General features: G+C 49.6%; 1 protein-coding gene across 1 annotated transcript in view; it reads left to right on the top strand.

The window, feature by feature from the left end:
- NECTIN1 (nectin cell adhesion molecule 1) overlaps nucleotides 1-19461 on the top strand; it is a 103965-nt gene that overhangs the window by 78594 nt on the left and 5910 nt on the right. Inside the window, exons 6-8 of the mRNA XM_059829750.1 lie at nucleotides 9185-9332; nucleotides 11235-11322; nucleotides 11826-11936. Coding sequence (XP_059685733.1) covers nucleotides 9185-9332; nucleotides 11235-11322; nucleotides 11826-11936 — 347 coding nt within the window. The remainder of the gene's footprint in view (nucleotides 1-9184; nucleotides 9333-11234; nucleotides 11323-11825; nucleotides 11937-19461) is intronic.

The following is a 19461-nucleotide window of genomic DNA, read 5'->3' as shown; positions in this document are numbered from 1 at the left end:
CTGTCACTCAGGAAGATGCGTGTGAGGAGCAGGAGAGGAGGCAGAGGCACTAGAGTCCGGGTCAAAGCCACATGAACATCCAACAGCTTCATTCTCACACATCACTCCAGAATGGCTGGCAGCTCCCTCCCTGCTCCAGGAGACTGAAGCGTCATTCTTTTGTCTGGACTGCAGCCCGTCTCAAGGGTATTTGGGAGGCTGTAGGAGAGGAGAGAAGGGAAGGGTGTGTGTGAAGAGGCACAGCAGCCTTGAGCCCTCCTTGCTGCTGCAAGTGTGCCGGTTACCAGAGGAGATAAGAGAACTGTAGCCCTGTCCACCTTACCATTTGCACAACTGTTCATGCACTTTTGGCCAGGTGACAGAGAAGCAGAGCAGTTCCTCCTTGCCCTGCCGCACACACCCTGTGTCTGCACATAACTCCCAGCAGTCTGCCTGCGTAGATGCAAACAGGGAGCTGATCTCATCCTTTGGGGACATCCAAGATACAGCTGCCTGGTGCTGTAAGCACCCCGGAGGCAACAGGAGACAAATACAGCCCAAGGCACATGGCCATGCAGAGTGAGACATTCCCAGGAGGGCTGCTGAAGATTGCTGAGCAAATTAACTCTATTATAAACGCAAATGATAAGAGTCTGAGCTGCAATCCCTATACCTTCTATCTGACAGAATTCATCTGGTGGCTGCTTGTAATAGCATGACTTTAATGGACCCATCAAGGGAGCAAGGCTGTATCTCTGGCTAAACATGGATTTGGGACCACGCTGTGCTCTGGGCAGCTGAGGCAGGCTGCTAAGATGAAGAGAGACACAATCTGGTGTAATGGGGCTCAGGATCTGACCCCTTCATCCCTCCAGGAGAGGCAATTTCAAGTGTCATCACCTCCTCGAAACTGTACAGCAGAAGAAATAAATTACCAAAGGGATTTGATTGTTCATTACTCTGCTGAGCTGCAAGGAAATGAAGCAGAACTAAAATTAAGGGCTGGGAGGCAGAGGAAATGTCAGATAACATTTACCATCTTCTCCAGGGCCCATCTTCTCCCCCAAAACAGGCTGGGGCACTCTCCATCCTGCTGCGCTGAGTTGTGAAGCCCCTGAATCTGGGAAGGTAAGGGAATCTGTGGAGTTGGCCACGTGGTGTGGAGAGAGGGCAGGGTGAGGTTTGTGCTGCATTTAGATAGATGGGTTAGACATAACCAGGTCATGTCTGGCCCCTCTTTGCTAGAGCCACTGAGTGGCACAGAGAGACAGGGACAGCCCAGAATCTGGAGTTAGTGCAGACATTTCATGGCCGAGTGGAAAGCGCGGGGATGTAGCATGCATGTGCACATACAGAGGGGCTCAGTTTCTATGGGTGGACACTGCTGCATATAACTGCTTGCTGTTGCACCCTCTGAAAAAGTGTCTGTTTCTGTTGCACAGTAATGACTTTGCTAAGCTCTGTCCTTTCACGCAGAGAAAAGGCTTCCTTCCTAAACCCTCAGACCATGTTTCTGGGTGCTGTTTAACAATTGCTACGCTTTGCTCCAGGAGTGGAAGAAAAACCAGGCTAGTAAGAAGTATCTGCAGGGGAGCTCCCACTACAACAGTTACTCTGCAGAAGTCAGTCCTCATCTCTGCTGGATCCCATGGGGTTAACACACTGTTCCCATTGCTGCTATCCAAACCCCATCCTTGTTAGTGGCCACTGGGAAGCATTGCAAGGGAAGGTCACCAGGGGTTAAAGCTGCATTCCAGGCATGCTTTTGCAGCCAGCAGCTACTTAACCAGATGCTACTTAACCAAGGATGTCTGTGCTGCTTCCAATGCAGGAAAGGAAAGGGAGAATGCTGGTCATTACTGGAAAGAGTGGAGATGCCTCCACCCTTGGTGAATGGCAAAGCAATTGCATTTGCTGGAATGCGTGTGAAATCTCCACTAATATCAAGCACATCCCTGTGTCCACTTGCAGTTGGGCATGCTCTTCAAAGCAGGCACCCCAGGGAGGGCTGGATCTGCACACCACACTGCCAAGCTCTCCCAAAACCTCATCAGAGACAGGCAAGTGGTTTGAAAAGTCTTTAAGTGCCAGCTGGGCTGGTAAAAATTACAGAGGAAAGCAAAGTGGTCAGGGATCTTAAAGGGATGTTTTGATTACTACCTACACAGTGGGATACCCATGCTCCACTCAGGACCCAGGGGAAACCCAGTCATCTGGTCTTCAGCAGAGAGGAATTAGAGAGGGGATATGTCAGGTCACTCATAGAGGGACTTCGCAGTTGTGAGGGATTCCGACTTGTGGGAGGGAGGGGAAGGGCAATGCAGAGAGCGGTCAGGAACATTTGTTTGTTTAACCATCCTTGGCGACACTGGCTTTTGGCCCCACTCAAAACACACAGTATAACCGAGATCCTCCCAGCACCCGTTTGCTTGGACCAGATGCAGGGAGGTGCAGCAGCAAGCGGAGCAGCCCCGTGCGGGAGGCGAGCTCCCCGCCTCGCGGGGCCCTGCGGACCCAGCCTGTGCACTGGGGGATTTCCAGGGGAATGAGGCTGAAGCCCTGTGCGGCGGCGGTGCCAGGATTGCAGCCATGGCTTGGCACTCACATGTGTGGCAGCTAATTGTGTAAATAAGAGTTACATCAACAAACACCCTGGTGGGAGAGACTGTGACAGCTTTTAAAATTCCTTCTGACTTATATCAGGGCATAGAGGCAGAAGAGCAGCTCTGCCTTCATTTTGGTGTTTAACCTTTGTTTGGCTGGCTGCACCTCCAGCTCCTGAGCTGACACGAAACCAGAAGCACCTTCTCTTGCTAGCAAGAGAGGTCCTGAGCTCTTTCTGTAGCTGGACGAGTCTCTGGGAGCCCGGGATGGGGAGGGCTGCTGGATCAGCTCTGCCCTTGCTATGCTTTTGTCACCAAGTGAAGCCCAGACATTCCTCCTGCTCAGAAAACCCTGCCAGCCACCTTTGCTAACCAAATTGCTCCTCTTCCCCATGCTGAGGTCTAACTCCCCCTCTTTCTCTCACCACTTGTCACCAGATGAACAGCACTTTGTAACAGAGCTGGTGCTGGATACTGCAGGGGTTAAGTGGTGCTGCAAACCGCAAATTGACCATGGAACATTGATTTGTGTTTGCGCAGGGACAGACTCTCCTCACTGTGAAGTGCTTTCACGAGTGTTTCTTGCAGCCTGGTCGCCTCCACCTGCAGTTAGGCAAAGAATCTGAGCTGGAGCAAGGTCTGAGAGGGGCTTTGGTGGGAGGAGACCGAGATGTTTCGTTCCCCTTCTCCTCTCCACTTCAGGCCAGGACAAAAGGAAGGGCCATGAAGATTTTTGGACCCAGCTCTGAGGGATGAAGGAAATGCTGCTGCTGAGGGGGCAGGATGGCACTTTGACCTCACACACTAACGGCCCAGTGCCACTGGTTCAGCTTTCCAAGCAGTGTCTTTCCCTTCTTAATCCCTTTTATCCTCTGGATGCTTAGCTGTCCCTGCAAGGGATTCACTTAATATACACAGTGAAGGGAGCTGCCCCCAGAGAAACTTACGCCACCTCTCCTCCCTCAGACTTAAGATCCCTTTAAAATCTCCAGTGACTTGCAAGCCCTGCTGTTTATCCTTCCCTTTGGCCCATCAGCTCTGCCAGCTCACATCTCTGGCTCTCCTGGGAACAGCACTTCATTAACCCTTTGCAAACACAAGGCACCATGAGGCTCTGAACCAGCTTGTGCCTGGGGGTGTGTATGCTATTGGAGCGTGTCTCAAATTAGCCAATGCTGCTCTTGTCTTTAAAACCAAACTGGGGACGTATTTGTTCTGCCAAGCTTCTCAACTCAGTTTAATTTAGCTCTGTGAACTTGCCGTGTCTCCGGCTCCCTGGAATGTGTCAGGTGGGGAGTATTATAAATATGCATCATCTGATCTCATTGTCTTGCTCAAAGGTTCAGCAGGCAGAAAGAGTCCAGCAATGCTAACTCCTTCACTGGATCAGGGTGACAATCCAGGTCACAGACAGGCTTACTTTGAGCTGGCACTGTACCAGGATAGGCTGCTTTAGACATACAGGCTGTATATGCCTGTGAACAGGGATGCAATTGAGCACCCGGGTAACATTAACTCTAGCAAGGCTGGCAGCTAGAAGAGCTTCAAAGCTGCTAGCATAAAGGAAGGAGAAGAATCACGATTCCTTCCCATTGATTTGCAATGTGTCTGTGAGAAAGGCAGCACATTGCTGAGTGCCTTGGCTAGCCACCCATGAAATAGATGGGGATTTGTTTTGAGTGGGGAGGTGACAAATGGAAAGGGAATCCTACTTTGCAATTGGTTACAGATGCAGGCAGATCTTTGAGAAAATGGCTTCTCAGAGGTGTTGTATGTTGTTATGCTGGTTTTCTGTGAAGCACTGAGGGATCAAGTTGAAGTTAAGAGGCAAAGATAAGAGTATGCAGCTCTGTTTGAGCAAACCAGCTGCACTCAGAGCTGCAGTGAACTGGGCCCAGAGACTGACTCAGCTTCCAGATTTACCTGGGGGATGCAGGTTAGTGCATCAGTAATTAGATGGGGCTCAGGCTCTCCCTGGGGCAGCTGAATACATGGCAGACAGTCAGGATAGAAAGAAGACAGTACCGGTGTGAGACCCAGCCCTCTCATCCAAATGAAGCCTTCCTGCCTGCCAGGACCTTTGTCCCACCCCACAGCTGTCTGTGCCATTCGTGCAGGACCCCATTCCACAGATCTGCTCCTCCCCACCTGCTCAGGCTGGATATCACTGTGCATATACTGCAGCAAGTGCAGAATTAGCTGGCTGATCACAGCTTTGCATAAGAAGTCAATCCCAGACAGGCACATACCCTTGGTGGGGATGTAACATGTCCTGCTCTCAAGTCTAGACCCCAAGAACAGCCAGGCTGCTTCATGATGCAAATGTCCCAGCCACAGAAGTAGCTTTAAGGGAAGGGACCTTACTTTCAAAAGTGTGACAGGCGCGCTCTCTTCTTTCCTTTCCTTTTGCAAAGTCCTCCACATCACACACACACACACACACACACACCCCGCCATAGCAAGAGCAAGTGAGTTATTCCCTCTGCTCTGGCATACCCTTCTCTGGAAGCTTTCCAGTTTATCCATCTTTGCCTCACTTCAAGTTCCCTTTGGGAACATTTCTCTTGCTCTCCTGCAAGCTGGTTCTCCAAAGCTTTCATTGTTCCTCTATTATTATTTACTATTGCGCTCTGCAGCTGCGCTATTTCACCCCGTGGGCACGGCGCGTGTGGACAGCTCCGTCCGTTTGTCTCTGTGCTTTGAAATGCTGCCATGGCTGTTTGCAGTAAATCTGAGCCACAGCTCTGTCCATACAGACAGAGTCATCAGCCCTGCGGCTGTTTGAACAAGGGTTTTTTCATAGCTGGTGCTATGAAACTATGCGTCAGTTGTGCGCTGTGATTGTGCCTGATGCATCTCTCCGGGATGGCCATTCTTGTCTAGTGGACATTCTTCACTTATTTGGGAGATGTGAACAACTGACAGCATTGGCCTGCTGGATGTGATTTAACTGGGCATTGGGACTGGTGAATTACACTATCAGCACCCCACAAAGTGTTTTAATTGATCTAGTTGGTAGAAAGATCTTCATCTGTTACCAGTTACTTTTGGAAACCCAGAGACACACACCATCAGGTGACTGGGAAGGATGCTTTACGGACAGGTAACCACTTTTCTGCCTTTCCTGTGTCTGTTTCCATCTCCAGAAGAGCTGTGGCAGAACAAAGTAACGAACAAAACTGCTCTGAAAGAGACCGGGGGTGGAGTGTCCTTCTTTTCCCCTCAATTGTAATACTGTGAATTAATTCAGTTTCCAGCAGGAACGAGGAGTTCGCGGCAGCCCTTAGACATCCAGATAAGGCTGAGCTGTTTGTTCAGCCCCTTTGGGTTCTCTGGTACCTGCTTCACTGCCAACTGCTTCACACAAACTTTTTGGAGAGTTTTAAATTATTCAAGCGTGACACAGAGCAAGGGGTTTTGCATTCTTAATTGGCAAAGCCTTTTCCCACTCCAGTCTGGAGGCCCCTGAGCTGTCCTGCCAATTTATTCTGATCCTGATTCACAAGCCTTGCAAACATCTTCCCAGGGCTGCCCAAAAGCCCTGTCAGTGTAGCTGAATCCTCATCTGCCAGTTCTTACCACCTTCTGAGGTTTTCCTGGTGCCCTCCTGTTTGACTTACAACCCCCCTTCTTGCAGCCACCCTGCCCTCCAGAAAAGCCCTGTTGGTGCCTCTGACTTTACCTGTTGAAGAGGCAATGCACACAGAGAAGGGAAGGAAATAGGCTGCGTTGCAGGTGAGCCCTCCAAACAGTACTAGCCACAGCTCTTCCCTAGGAAGGGGAGATTGAGGAAATAAACAGCTGGGAATGCAGATGAAAGAAGCTTTAAAAAAGGAAGGAAAAAAAAAAAGGAAAAAGAAAGAGGGAAAGCCAGCAAAAAGGAAGGTCTCTCTCTACATCTTCCTGTTTTCTTCTCCTCTCCTCTGCACTTTCTTGCTCTCTTGGGACCTTGTTCTCTCATTTATCTTCCTTGTCTCCTGGTATTTCCTCTTATTGTCAGCAATTATCCCTGTTGCCTTTCACAGGTTCCTAGCTGGACTCCTGCAAAGACGTGACCAACACTTCTGCAAAATGGCTCAGATTGTCCTCAGGAAAGAGACCTGCACATGTAGGGGCAGGGCTTGATGTCATAGGATTTTGTCATTGTTTGGTACTTGCCATTCTGTGGAAGCACTGCATTGCCACACAGCCCTGTGTTAGGCAGGTGGGATGTTCGTACCATAGTCTTGAGAGCTTGGGAAGAAGGTAGTACTCTAACAGACACCCCAAAACATCTGCATTTCTCCTTGTGCTCCTCCATTCTTTCCCTCTCCTCATCTCCTTACTGTCTTTACCCAGTGCCCTATATTTACCCCTCTCTCTTCTGCAAATTAGTGGCTGCATTTCCCCCTCTTTAAATTTTCCTGGACCCTTTCCACTATTACACTGCCCTGTTCAAGTGCCTGGAGATTAATTTTAGCTTGCTTTATTTATTTATTTCCCTTTGCCTCTTTTTTCTTCTGCCCTGTTTCCCTGCACACATATGCACACCTACTGATTTACAGCAGTAGCAGGAGGCTGATGTTCTCTGCTTGCTACCTGCCATCCAGAGAGCCATTAGGGGCCAATTCATCACGGAAATGCCCCAGCCAAAGTGACTGGAAGATTCTTTACAGTCGTTGTCCCTGCCACAATCTCGAATACTGTCCGGGGGTTTGGATTGCAACATGTCAGCTGTCTGCCTGAGCATGGCTGTAAGTGAGCTGTCTCAAGGCAGAAATATTATTTACAAGATAATGTGGCTTACGGAGCAGGGAAGAGAAAGAAAAGTGACTGCCACTGCCGAGGACAGTGGGGAGCAGAGCCTCACGTTCTGATGACTACAGCATCCTGCCACTTGAAGACACACAGCTCTGAGCTCTTAATTAAGGAACAGGGGAAGGTGGGGTGTAGGATGCTGACCGATGGAGGCTCTGGGGTGTCCTTGCAAGGCAAGAGAAAACCGGGTTTGCATGGAGAGCGATGGGGCATCAGTGTAAAGACAGTTCCCAGGGCAAATTCTTCATTGGTAGCAATGCCTCAGCATGGTGCTGGGAGTTCAAGTGTTCTGTACGGATACAGCAAACATGCCAGTTCTCTGCTGTGCAATTTGTTGGTATTGACTGGAGAGGGGATTTCCCTGGGAAATGTTTATACACCTCAGTTCACTTCTGGATGACAGCAGCAAATCTGAAAGGTGAAGAAGGCTGGCTGTGAGGCGAGATCTGGGAATAGGCTGTTGGCAACGATTCAGCGCAGTCAGTTCTGCAATTGTACCTGGTACGTGGGATTTCAGGGAGCCCAGCCTTCGAGCTAAGCAAGTGCTGAATCCATGGATGTGAGGTGGGAGTAAGTGGCAGATTTTCACCCTGAAAAGTCTTGTATAAGTCGTCCTATGTGCTTTGGGAATGTGTGCATACACATTTTATAACCATGCACACAGGTAAGGTTGGTATAATTTTGAGGCCTTGGGGATGGGTAGTTTAGTGGAGATACTGGCTACCACTATGATACCCAAAGCCATAATTGTTGCAGAATAAGGTCCATATAGTCCAGTACCTAGTCTCTAAGAGCAGCCAGTAGCCAGTGCATTAAGAAAAGTACAAAAATTAGGTGTGACAAGTTCTACAAAGCACCTTGTTTCCTCATCCCTGTCTCACTCCCCTCCCCTGAATTTCTTTTCGTTCTCCTCCTCCTCCTCCTTCTTCCTCCATTCCAATTATCTCCTTCTTTCATCACTGCCGGAGCTGTAAGTACAAAGTACCAATTAGCTGGTTTTTGAGTTTAATTAGGTTGGAAGGTAGAGCAAATTAAATCCTTTTATCGTACGTTTCAAAGCACTTTCCCATCAGGCCCATGGGATAGGTTTCCTCTGAATGAGGTCCACATTAGTCACCGAGGAGCTGGCCCAAGTCACAGAGCTCTCCAGCCACGGGGCAAACAAGGGATGAAATGCAAGATACGATATATCTCCCCCTCGCCTCTAAATCCTACACTCAGGACATCTGTTTTGTAAGGGTTAGGCGTGCATATACCTCTGCTCCACCTCAATAAATTGAGCATTGGTCCTTGGCTCTTCTAAGGTCTACAATAATAGCAAAGCTCTCCTTCATTTCAACAGCACCAAGAATTCAGTGAAGACACTGTGACAAAGTCCTGCAGAAGGCTTTCAAGATAGTTAAATAATATCGAGGAGCAGGTCCACAGGAGTCCATCTGCACCACATGGAGTGGCTGCTTAGAAGCACCTTTATTCCCTAAACCCTTCTTTCTTCGAGGACAGAACAAAGGCAGAAAAACAGATCCAGGAATAACCACCTGATTTAAGGGGAAATTGCAGAACAGAGTAAGGAAGCGGTTAGCTCTTGGAGACACAGATTTCTGTTCCTCTTCAGCTCTGACTAGTACATTTCAGTATGACCTGTCTCCCCCCATGAAGCTGCCCGTAAATGGCTACCTGAGACAGTTTCAGAGTGCGCTGGCATCTTTGCTCCCGGAGTCCCTGGTTCTACTGGTCTTTGTGCCTTACTGGTTGTGTTCTCTGATGTTCTAACCCTCTCTCCTGTGCTTCCCTGTGCATTGCAGATAAGCCACTACCTCAGGGTGCCCCAGGAGGCATTATTGGGATCGTGGGAGGAGTCATCGCAGCAGCTCTCATCATCGGCGTGTCTGTCACCGTAATTATTGTCTACAGGCGGCAACAAAAGAACCGCACTGAAACGGACAATGACCTGTAAGTAGCCCCATGCTCACAGAAGTACAGCACAGTGATGGTACAGGTGCTATTGGATGGGGCAGCAGACAGAGAGCACCGCTGGCCCTTCCGCCACCTGCACACAAGAAAAGCCCGTCAGCAAACTGTTTTTCCAGCCATTTCTTCCTGCCTGCCACCGTCTGGCTCTCTCCTCTGACTCTCTTCCCTTCCTTGGGCCCCCCTAGTGCTCTCCATCCTGCTCTCTCCTATTTTTGAACCCTTATCGCAAGCCTTAAGTGGAAACTGAAGCACAATGATGTTCACCCAGATGCTGCTTTCCCTTGGACACGGTGCAGCTGCTCAGTGCCACTGTCACCTCCAGTGGTAGGAGAGGATCCTCTTCCTCCTTTTTCAGAGAAATGGCTTCAGGCTCCTGTTTTAGGCTGAACTCTGGCAATACGAGAGGAGAGTAGGGAGAGGGGATGCCCCAGGGGCTCCTCTTTGACAGGTACTTGCTTTGCTCTGCCCTACGCTGTGCAGCACAGATCCCAGGCAGGGAATTTGGTGGTGTGGAGTTCAGCCTATGCAGCATGAATAGAGCCCTCTTCAGGAATGTTTACCCTGGCCTCTTCCTGAAAATCTTGTCTCTGCCTTTTCAGAAGAGCTCCCCCTCCCTTCCTTCCCACCTCATAGGGGAGGCACGGAAAGCCCAAAGGCTAGAAGTTGCTTTTATCTTCCACAACCCCCCACCTCATTGTTGTTACGTCTTGGCCACATTTTGTGCTCCATTTAATCCCATTTGAGAGAGGGCATTGGAGGATAGCGGGAGAGGGAGGGAAGAGAACTGGGGAAAGCAGGAGAGACAGAAAGGCACACAAACAAAAAAATAGCACCACAAGGTGAAATTGCATCCACAGCATCAGCCCTATGACAGAGATGCATTCAGACAATCCACTTCCCACAATGGGCCTCCACGCAGGCACAGGGAAGAGCCACTTTAGCTGAGAATAGAAACACAATGGTGCCCTAGTCTGCAGAGGTGCTGCCTCTATTTTGGAGTCCACTCCAAAGCCTCCGAAAGTTAATAGCATTTCTTTTCTTTAGAGCCATAAAGTCAATGTTTTGCAGAGCCTCAGGGACCCATTTTACTCTCCCCCCGACCCGTACACTCTGGTCCCATGCTGGAATCCGTTGGGTTGCCAAGGAAATTCACCCATCTCTATCAAAAGATCTGGTTAAGTTTGTACAAAGAGAAGGGAGGGGGAGCCAGCTAATTAGTGGATCAGAGTTTTAATAAGTTTTGTAAAAGGATTAGACACATCTGTGCATATGAACAGAATGTGCAGAGACAGTCTCTAGGCTGGGATTATAATGGCTGCCAATCCCTATGCTCTGGGGCAAAAGCTGATCCCCTGACTGGGGGTCAGGGATAAATGTCCCTGCGTGGCATAGCATGTCTATGAGGAAGATTCAAAATCCTACTGGGAAGGCTGTGACAGGGGCTACCGTTCCAGGTAAGCTCCCAAATTGGGGCTGACATTACCTTGTTGATTTACAGTGACCACTGCCAGACACTTTCTGGTACCCTACAGCCATAAAATGAGCCACCTCCCATGGGATGATTTGGAGCCATTCCAAAACAGTGCCGGGAGACAGGTATCCCAGCTGCACCCTTGGGATCTGCAATCCAACATGGGGATTTGCTTGGAATTAGGAACAGAACGCTAGGAGGGAGTTTATTTCTATTAACAATTCTAATTGGGGTGAGAAAGAGGGCATGGGGGGGAGTTACTGAGAATAATCTATATAATTATATTGGCAGTTCAGTGACAAACACAATCAAAGCTTTGGCGCATGCAGGATCCGTCTTGTTATGGCACATCAAAGCAAGCAGACCCCTTTCTCTTGCTCTCTAATCAGCAACCATTTCTTTATCTGCAGCATTGACTTGCCCCCGTCCCACAAACCTGCCCCTCCACCAAGGAGGAAACAGGAGATGAAAAGCCACCTGACTGCAGAAGACATCCAGGTATGCCTCCCCAGCCCAGCTGCAAGTTCCTTCCTCTGGCAAGGAAAACTGATTCCAAGCAGTGCCCGCAGTGCCTAAATTTTGGTAAAACACATTTGCAAGAGCAAAGAAGTCCATGGTCTAAGTTTGAGGGGCAGCAAGAATGGACTTGTCTGCTCAAGAATTTCCAAAGATTGGCACTAATTGAAAGCTGTAACTTGGATCCTGCTTATTGCCTTTTGCGGGGATTGAATTCTAAATGAGATGTGTTCAGATGGGCTCAGGTGTGAGGACTTTTGAGCACCCCCACCATTTTGAATGTCATGAGTGGTAGTGAGGGGCGTGAGAATGAAAGAAAGGGAACAGGAGGCAAATAATATGATACGAGCAAGGGAGAAGGTAAGTTGCACTGCCCTTCATGGTGATAACTTGTGGTGGTGTCACCTGAAGCAGATGTTGCCCCAAGCTGTGACAGAAGGATAGTACTTGCTCTTCTCACCCCTCTTCTCTCTCCTCTATTACAGGTTGTTCACTTAGACAACATGAAACATGAGGAGGAAATCCAGAAACTCCCTTTGCAGACTCCATACTATGACATGGCAGCCACTGAGCCCTCTCCCTACACTGACAAACTGGTAAGGAGATCAGGGTGCTAATAGTGCTGCCTGGCCTCGTCCTCACCCCCAGCCTCACTGCCTTTCACACAGGATCTCTCACCCTGAAAACTGAAAGACCCCCACCATCCATGGGGGTGAACAAGCAGCCTTCATAGTTCAGGAGTATCCTCTCCCAGAGGAAGACAATCTCCACATTCCGATCTCAGCCCACCTCTCAGATACCACTGACCCTAATTCAGCACTTGCCCCTTTTGCCTTTGGTTTCCATAGGTCCTAGAGCCGTGCCTTTATGGGTCATTCCTCGGTAGAACACCCTGCTTATTCCAAATGTTCATCAGAGGACTATCACAACCTGTGGTAGTCTCATCTTTACCTACATATAAACCACCTACCCCACCCCGGTCACTCTTCACCTCCTGCAATTGAGCCCCTGTTAGAGTTTGCAGCTGAACGCAGCAGCTCTCGAAGAGCAGTGTGCACTGCAGTGAGAGCTTCACAAAGCAATTATCTGCAGGGCAGAGCATGCCAGTGTTTGACTCTCAATTGACAACAAGTTCTTTAAACCCCCTTTTTTGGTGTGGATTTGTTCAGCCTCAGATAGGGAGATGCTAATGTGAGACAGCAGCAGCAGAGAGATTAAGGGTCAGGGAGAGATATTAGCAGCCATGCGGGAAAGGCTGATTTTCAAGGACTGAGGCTGAAGGAGGAAATGTTAGATTCAAAGGGCAAAGGCAGAGAACAAGTAGGATTAGGGTCCTCCCTTGACAAGAAAACAGAAAACCTTCCTCCTCCCAGGCCTTAGACAATATCCTTTCCCTTCCTCACCCTGTGGCATGGGGCTGCTCGCCCCCATCCTCCATGGAGACAGAGGATCCCCATGTAAATGCTGCAGGCATCTCAAATTCTTCCTCCAGGAGGGGTGGTTCAGAGTGCTACACACCAAGCTTGGTGCTTCTAGGTCTCAGCAATGCAAACCCATTTGTTTGAGAAAGCAGTATAAATATCAGCCCATACTAGAGTAATATTTTATGAACAATACTAATTATATCCCTCCCTCCAGTTCATCCTGGTATGACCCTCTAATGCATATTCCTGTGTAGATAATAGAAGGACAGGGCCCAGTGACCTTTAGCTAGCAGAAGTCTGCAGCGAGACAGATGCAGGGGGCATTGGAAATTAAAAGACACAGTTCTGTGCTGAGCTGCGTTGATGTGATCCTATTTACTTTATCCTAGCTGAAAGTGGCTGATGTCCCTAACGAGAAACTTCCCTTTGGAGCCCTCCCTCAGTCCTGGGGCTTGTCTCCAGTTCTTTCTAGTCCTTGCTGAGTGGTAGCTGAGTTTTAAATGAAACACAGGATGCTAGAGCCAGACGGGCTACTCTGTGGAGAGCACCTGAAAACCGAATTTCAGGCAAGCAGGAGGATGGAGGAGCTCATTTCAGGAAATAACGAGCAGTCAGTTAATTAAGTGGCAGAGTTAGTGATGTGAGATGGGGCCTGATGGGTAGCTGCTCCGTAACCATGGGAACCGAGTTTGCTGCTCTCAATCGTGGTCTGAGATGTATTTCTATGATGTCCCACGCTTGGCACTTCCTGCTCCTTACCCATGGTTTTAGCCAAGAGGCAATGGACTGTGGAGTCCTCATTTCATTTGGCCCATGAAAAAAGTCCCTTTGAAGTAGGGACGGGGTGTCTGGGTGACTCAACCGCTGCTGCCACAGCTGTGTCCGCTCTTGGCACAAGTCTAGCACAGCTATGAATTGGGCCTGTCCTCTGGTCAGCTTGGCTGGCAGTCCCTGTAAATGGCATCAGGCTCCCCCATCATGCACATGCAGCATGCTTTGGCTTTTTGCCCCAGGAATGAGATGAGGCTTGCTCCCATTTCTTGCTAAATCGTTGTATCCTTTGGGCAGGCAGCAGGCTGTTCAAGTTCGTGACTGGTAAGGGAAGGAGGGTGTCACTTTGCTGCCAAGGAGTGCTGGTTTTGCTGGATTCTTCGCAGATAACACAGGCAGTACGTGCTGCCACAGCCAGGGCCAGGTGTGCATCACGTTGCCCAGCCACGCTTTGAAGGGAGCCAGCTTTTGCCCTCCTCCCCGCAGGACCACTCACAGGCATCACTTTTTTCACCCCTAAAGCATTGCAGAGGCCTCCTCTTCATGTCGCATACATGCACTTCCCCGCAGAGGAGATGCTGAGGAGTGTCTGGCTGGGATAGCACTCATGTGGAAACCTCCAGGGAACAGCAGCAGGGACAGTGGTGGTTACCAAACCAGCACGCTCAGCTCAGGCCCAGTCACCACACTTCAACAGCATGCTAAGGGACTGGCCAAGACAAGCTAGACCTGCACAGTCCTTCGCCTGAGAGATGGGTCAGCTGGAGGATGAGGAGGGAAGCACATTCCCTTCAGCTTCACTGGGTCTCTACCACCCTCACTTTGATACAGACCCGCTCCCACTGCGTTCAGACGCAGATGTAGGCAGCTGCTCTGTTGTAGATGTGGTTCTGGGATCCTTTAGAGGGAAAGGCACAAGAGAAAGGCAGGATATTCTTGTTCTGCTTGCACTTCATCTGGAGATTTGACTTAGGAGAGTAGTGAAGAAGATGAGAGTTGAAGGGAATGGATTCTGCAGGAAAATGGGGCGGGTGCATTCAGCTTTAAATGAATTGTGCAACACCTCGTAATTTGGGATAAACTAGATTAATCGCAAGGCGGCATAAAAGCCACTGCCTGGGGTTGACAATTTCACAGCACTAGAATGGGAGTCAGAAAGTGATTAGAGATGGCAAAGAGCGAGGGAGGGAGTAATGGGAGAGGTGCCAGGAGAAAATAAAAGAGGCAGGTGGAGGAGAAATCCACAAAGAGGGTGTGCAGGTATGTGCGTGCGGACGTGTGCAGATGCGTGCTGGCAGGGGACCAGGTGAAGGGGAGAGGCTGAGGCACGTCTGCAGGGACAGGATACCTGCAGAAGGGAGCAGGGGTGGGCCCTCTGTCAGATGCTACAAATGAATATGTATATTTATGTGTTGCAAAGTGTGGGAAAGATAACATGAAGCTGACAGCACAGAAATATGCAAGGACAGCATAGTGGACAACTAAGGGTAGAGAAGCGGGCATAAGAGTGACAGGGTTGCCTGCAGCATTTGTCTCTGAGCTCTTGTGGAGTAAAAGCAGGAGTGAACGGCATGGAAAGGTGTGTTTCAGGTAACACCTACAAAGACTATGCATGTCTGAGAGTGCCGGTACCTCGGTGTGTCAGTGCGCAGAGTGACGTGCGGGGGGGTAAAAGCAGAGGTGCACTCTGTGTGCACATGGCAGTGCCTGTGTCACACAGAGGCTGTGTGTTTGTGTGTGAGAGGGAGCATGAGCGAGAGAGGTGGAGGTACGAGTGCATGTAGGAGCAGAAGTATGATTAGCGTATGTGTCAGCAATACCCATTTGCACAGGTAGAAGGGAAAGTTTCATTGCTGCAGACAGCAAAATAATTCCTTTCAGTTTACAGGGCAATTACCAGGGTGCCGATGCTGATGATTTATACAGAGCGCTTGCATGTGGCAGTGCTAGACCTTGTATACAAGTCACATTATTGATATTGTAATAAATTTTGCTCCAAACAAGCAGCAGGGAGCAGGAGCAAGCCCAAGAATGGCAGAAAGCAGGGGAAATCCATGGAGAAAACACCTCCAGAGGGAAGGAAGCACTATTTTGGAGAGGAGTGAGGCAAAGTAGGCGGCATAGGAATGAGGAGGTAAAGACTTAGTCTGCCTTTCTCTGGGACTAGAGGGAGTACTGAGATACAAAATTCAGGGGGAAAGAGTTCTGCAGGGCATAGGTTTAGGGTGGAGACTGGAGTTGGCATTACTAATTTTCTTAAATGTCCATAGACACAGTTTGGGTCCAGACACGAAGCAGAGAGGCCATAGGATACACAGCTTCCACGCCAACAACTTGCCACTGCCATCTGGTCACCTCCCCAAGGGCAGGACAGAGGGCAACCTCAAACCTCCTGGTCCTTCAGCGTCCAGCTTTGTTGAGCACCACAGGGGAACCAGCCACTGGAAATGCCACTGCAGCCACCTTCCCCTCTCCCCGCATCCCGGTGGCTGGGGAACATCAGCAGGGAGCCAAACCCTGCCTCAGAACAGCGCAGCACTCAGAGATAATCACCCACTGAATAAGCCCTTCCAGCAACAGGCACTAAACCAGCTCATTACAGGGCTATAAACTTCTGAAAATGGCTCTACCACAGCTGGTACATGGCTGAGGACACTTCCAAACAAAGAGAAGTGAAACATTTTCAAATTAAACACCTTTTGCATAATTGCCATGTGATGCAGCCATTTTGGAAAGGGGATAGAGAAATTAGAAAGCTATTTCATTTGGAAGAGGCAACTGTCTCCTCTCAGAGAGGCTTAGCAGATGCTTGGCTAATGCTGGCGCAGAAACCAGGCCCTAAAGCAAGTATTAAAGAAAATCGGCAGGGCAAGTAGCCAGGGTACCCCCTCACACAATGGCTACTGACACCAGGGCTCCTCCTGGTGAGTCATTTTCCCCACTGAGCAGTGAGGGTTCCAGGCCATCCTGCCTTCCAGGGTTCTCTGACCATTATTATTTGCAAAGCATGAGATGTCTGGGTAGGAATGATCAGATGAATTGGATAATATTCCATTCATGCAGTTCTTGCCGATAAGCCCACTTAGTAAGGGAATGCCCATAAATATTTTCATGCCAAAGAAGGATGTTTTTAGCATCTATTAGACATTATTACAATGATAAAATCATGCTGCACAGTTAATCTGCAGTAGCATACTGTGCAGTCAAGCCTCATGTCAAAATGTAACGCTTAAGAACTCTACAGCCCCCATGCTAGGGCAAAACAACAGTACTGGCTAAGCAGTGGTAACGTGGCTGCTGCAAACCTGCCCTTGGAGCTACGGCCTTGAAGCCACTCCCTCCAGGTATCTCCTTCCCAACACCCAAAATTCAAGCTTTCCCCATGATTTTCACTCATGCCCCCAACCTTGCATTTGCCTCCAGCGTGCTGCGATGAACCCCAAATTCCTGGGTCAAAACTGACAGCTCAGGTATCCAACAAGGTTTTAATTCACTGAACCACCCTCAGCTAAGGAAAATGCTGATCCCAGAGGGGTTGATGGGAAGATCAGAGCAGCGAGATGCTGCTGGGAGCAGCCCCAGTAAAAGGGGCAGATGGGGCAGTTGCTAGGAGTGCTGCCAACCTGGGCTGGGTCACTCTGCTCAATGGTGGTTTGGGGAGCAGTGCCTTTAGGACCTTTGCTTTGATTTGGGATTTTACCTGACTGATTGTTCATTACCTCCCTCCCTCCCTCTTTTTAACTGTTTTTTCTTCCTCCCCCCTCTCACCCTTTTCTTCTTTCTCCCTCCACCCTTCACACACTCCCTCTCCCGTCTCATTCACTTGCTCCCCACCTTCTGCACGGTCCCTGTGTTCTCACTCCCCCGCCTCCCCACTTCAACCCCAATTCCTCCCTCCTGTGTCCCCACCGCCTTGCTGCTCTCTTCTCTCCAGAACTCTGGCAACAAGGACTGTGATGTCCACTATGCAGAGCTGGACACTTCCGCTCTGGCCTCGTCACCCAGTCCTCGGACCTCCATCCATGCTGGCGGAGACCTAGTCGAGTATGCAACCATCCAGCCCAACTTACGCTAGCGCATGTCACTCTAGGCCCTTTCCCCTCAGATTCTGGCCTCAAGGTACACGATGGAACTCTGCCTTCCTCACTGCGCCCCTCTGAAGTCAGTGCTCCCTCCCTGCATCTCCTCCCCTTCCTGTGGAGTGGCCCCTACGCATCCAGTCTGTCCTCCTCCCCACTCCCTCCACCTCCTGCATGCTGCCCACGATGGCTGCTCTCTTTGCTACCCTTATTTCTGGGGGTGCTGACAGGAATGCCTTTGCCTTGCCTTCTGTGCATGCTCTCTGCAGTGGTTTCCTTTGCTTTCTACAGTGAGGCAAGGCATGTGGGAGGGGGAAAGGGTTAACGGCTTTGTTTCAGAACAGGGGTCTGCCCCCTCTGCAGTCAGTGTGGCTGGAGACACAGGGAGAAATGAGGTGGGTTTGAAGGGTACAGCTCTTGGTGTGGGATTTGGTTTGGGGAATTTTTGTAAGGCTCAGGAGCACGAAGCGGAGCAGCAGTACTAGGAGGTGCAGAAGCTGAAGCCAAAAACCTCATGGAGATGTTAAGAGGGCCTTTCCAAGCTAGTCAGTACAAGAAGGGGAAGGAAAGAAAAGCAGACTGACTGAAAGAAAGAGAAGAAAAAAAGAAGAGTTTGTGTGCCTGGAAGCAACTATAGATAAGATGGAGCATATGTACATGTGTGAAAGAACAAAGTGGGAGAGTATGTGAGAGAATATGGGAACACATAAAGGTTCCTGCATCTGAAAGAGTTAGTGAATAAAAGACAGTCAGAGAGGGACCATGTATACAAAAATAAAAGAGCTTGCATTGTGTGAGGTTGGTGCAGACAGCATGTCTGGATGTTTGAGAGAGAGGGAGAAAGATTATTTTCTTTGGTGCTCTCCTTCTCAAAATTGGAGACCAGACCTGACTGTTTTCCTGTTCTCAGGTTTTTCTGGCCACTTTAAGTGTCACCAAGCTTCTTCAAGCTCAGGTCCTGTGGCAGGGACTGATTAAGACTCCGCTTGCACTTAAACCTACAGGTGGTTGCTCTGGACCATGGCTAGCTACCAGAGACTCTTTGAAAAAGAATGGGGTTTGCAGTGGAAACAGGTGTCTTCAGCTCTTCTTACATTCCCTTACCCTATAATCATACCCTTTTCAAGTATTAAAGCCACCAGGTCCCTATCTGAAAAGAAGGCAACTCTCCTTTCCCACCCCATGGGAGATTTGCTGGGTGATGCCAAGAGTTGTTGGCCAAGGAAATGCCATTGGCAGCCCCCTCCTTGGCTATGACTCTCCCTCTTTTCTGTGTATTCCCTGAGTTCTGGTGACTGCAGCTTCTGCCTTGCTCCTTCCTCTCCATTTTGCTACCTTTCAAATGTGAGGAAGGGGACGTGGGTTTATGGGGCTACAGTCCCTCAGGGGTACTCAATGAAGAGGGGCGGAGAAGGGTGGGGAGACGAGGAAGAAAGCAAAGGGAGAGATGAGGTGCTTTGCAGCTCACTGAATCCCTCCCAGGTCACCCAGGGTAGATCAGAGGAGGCACACAGAAAAGCAGTAGCTTGGGGATGGAGAGCGGTGGTTTGGAGCAGAAAATAAAGGGCAATGGAACTGGATCCTTGGGAAGGAAGGGAATAGCTCCATACAGGACGATAAGCAGGAGAAAAATGGCATTTTTAAAAAGTCCCACTGGACAGTCCTGTTGCAGACTAGGAACATCTGTGCTAACAGGTGGGTGAAGGTGGAGCAGAAATACCTGGGTGGAAGGTGTGCAGTGGGTTAGTTCAGTTTGCCTTTATCCCTGTGGTCCCTGGTTTTCCTGTGTTGGAAGCAGCCCTGTAGTTCCCTTGCTGTAGCAAAAGCCTTCCTAGGTAAGTGTCTGC

Source organism: Gavia stellata, chromosome 26 (assembly GCF_030936135.1).
Source record: "Gavia stellata isolate bGavSte3 chromosome 26, bGavSte3.hap2, whole genome shotgun sequence".
NCBI lineage: Eukaryota > Metazoa > Chordata > Aves > Gaviiformes > Gaviidae > Gavia > Gavia stellata.
This window is presented reverse-complemented; position numbering and strand designations above follow the sequence as displayed.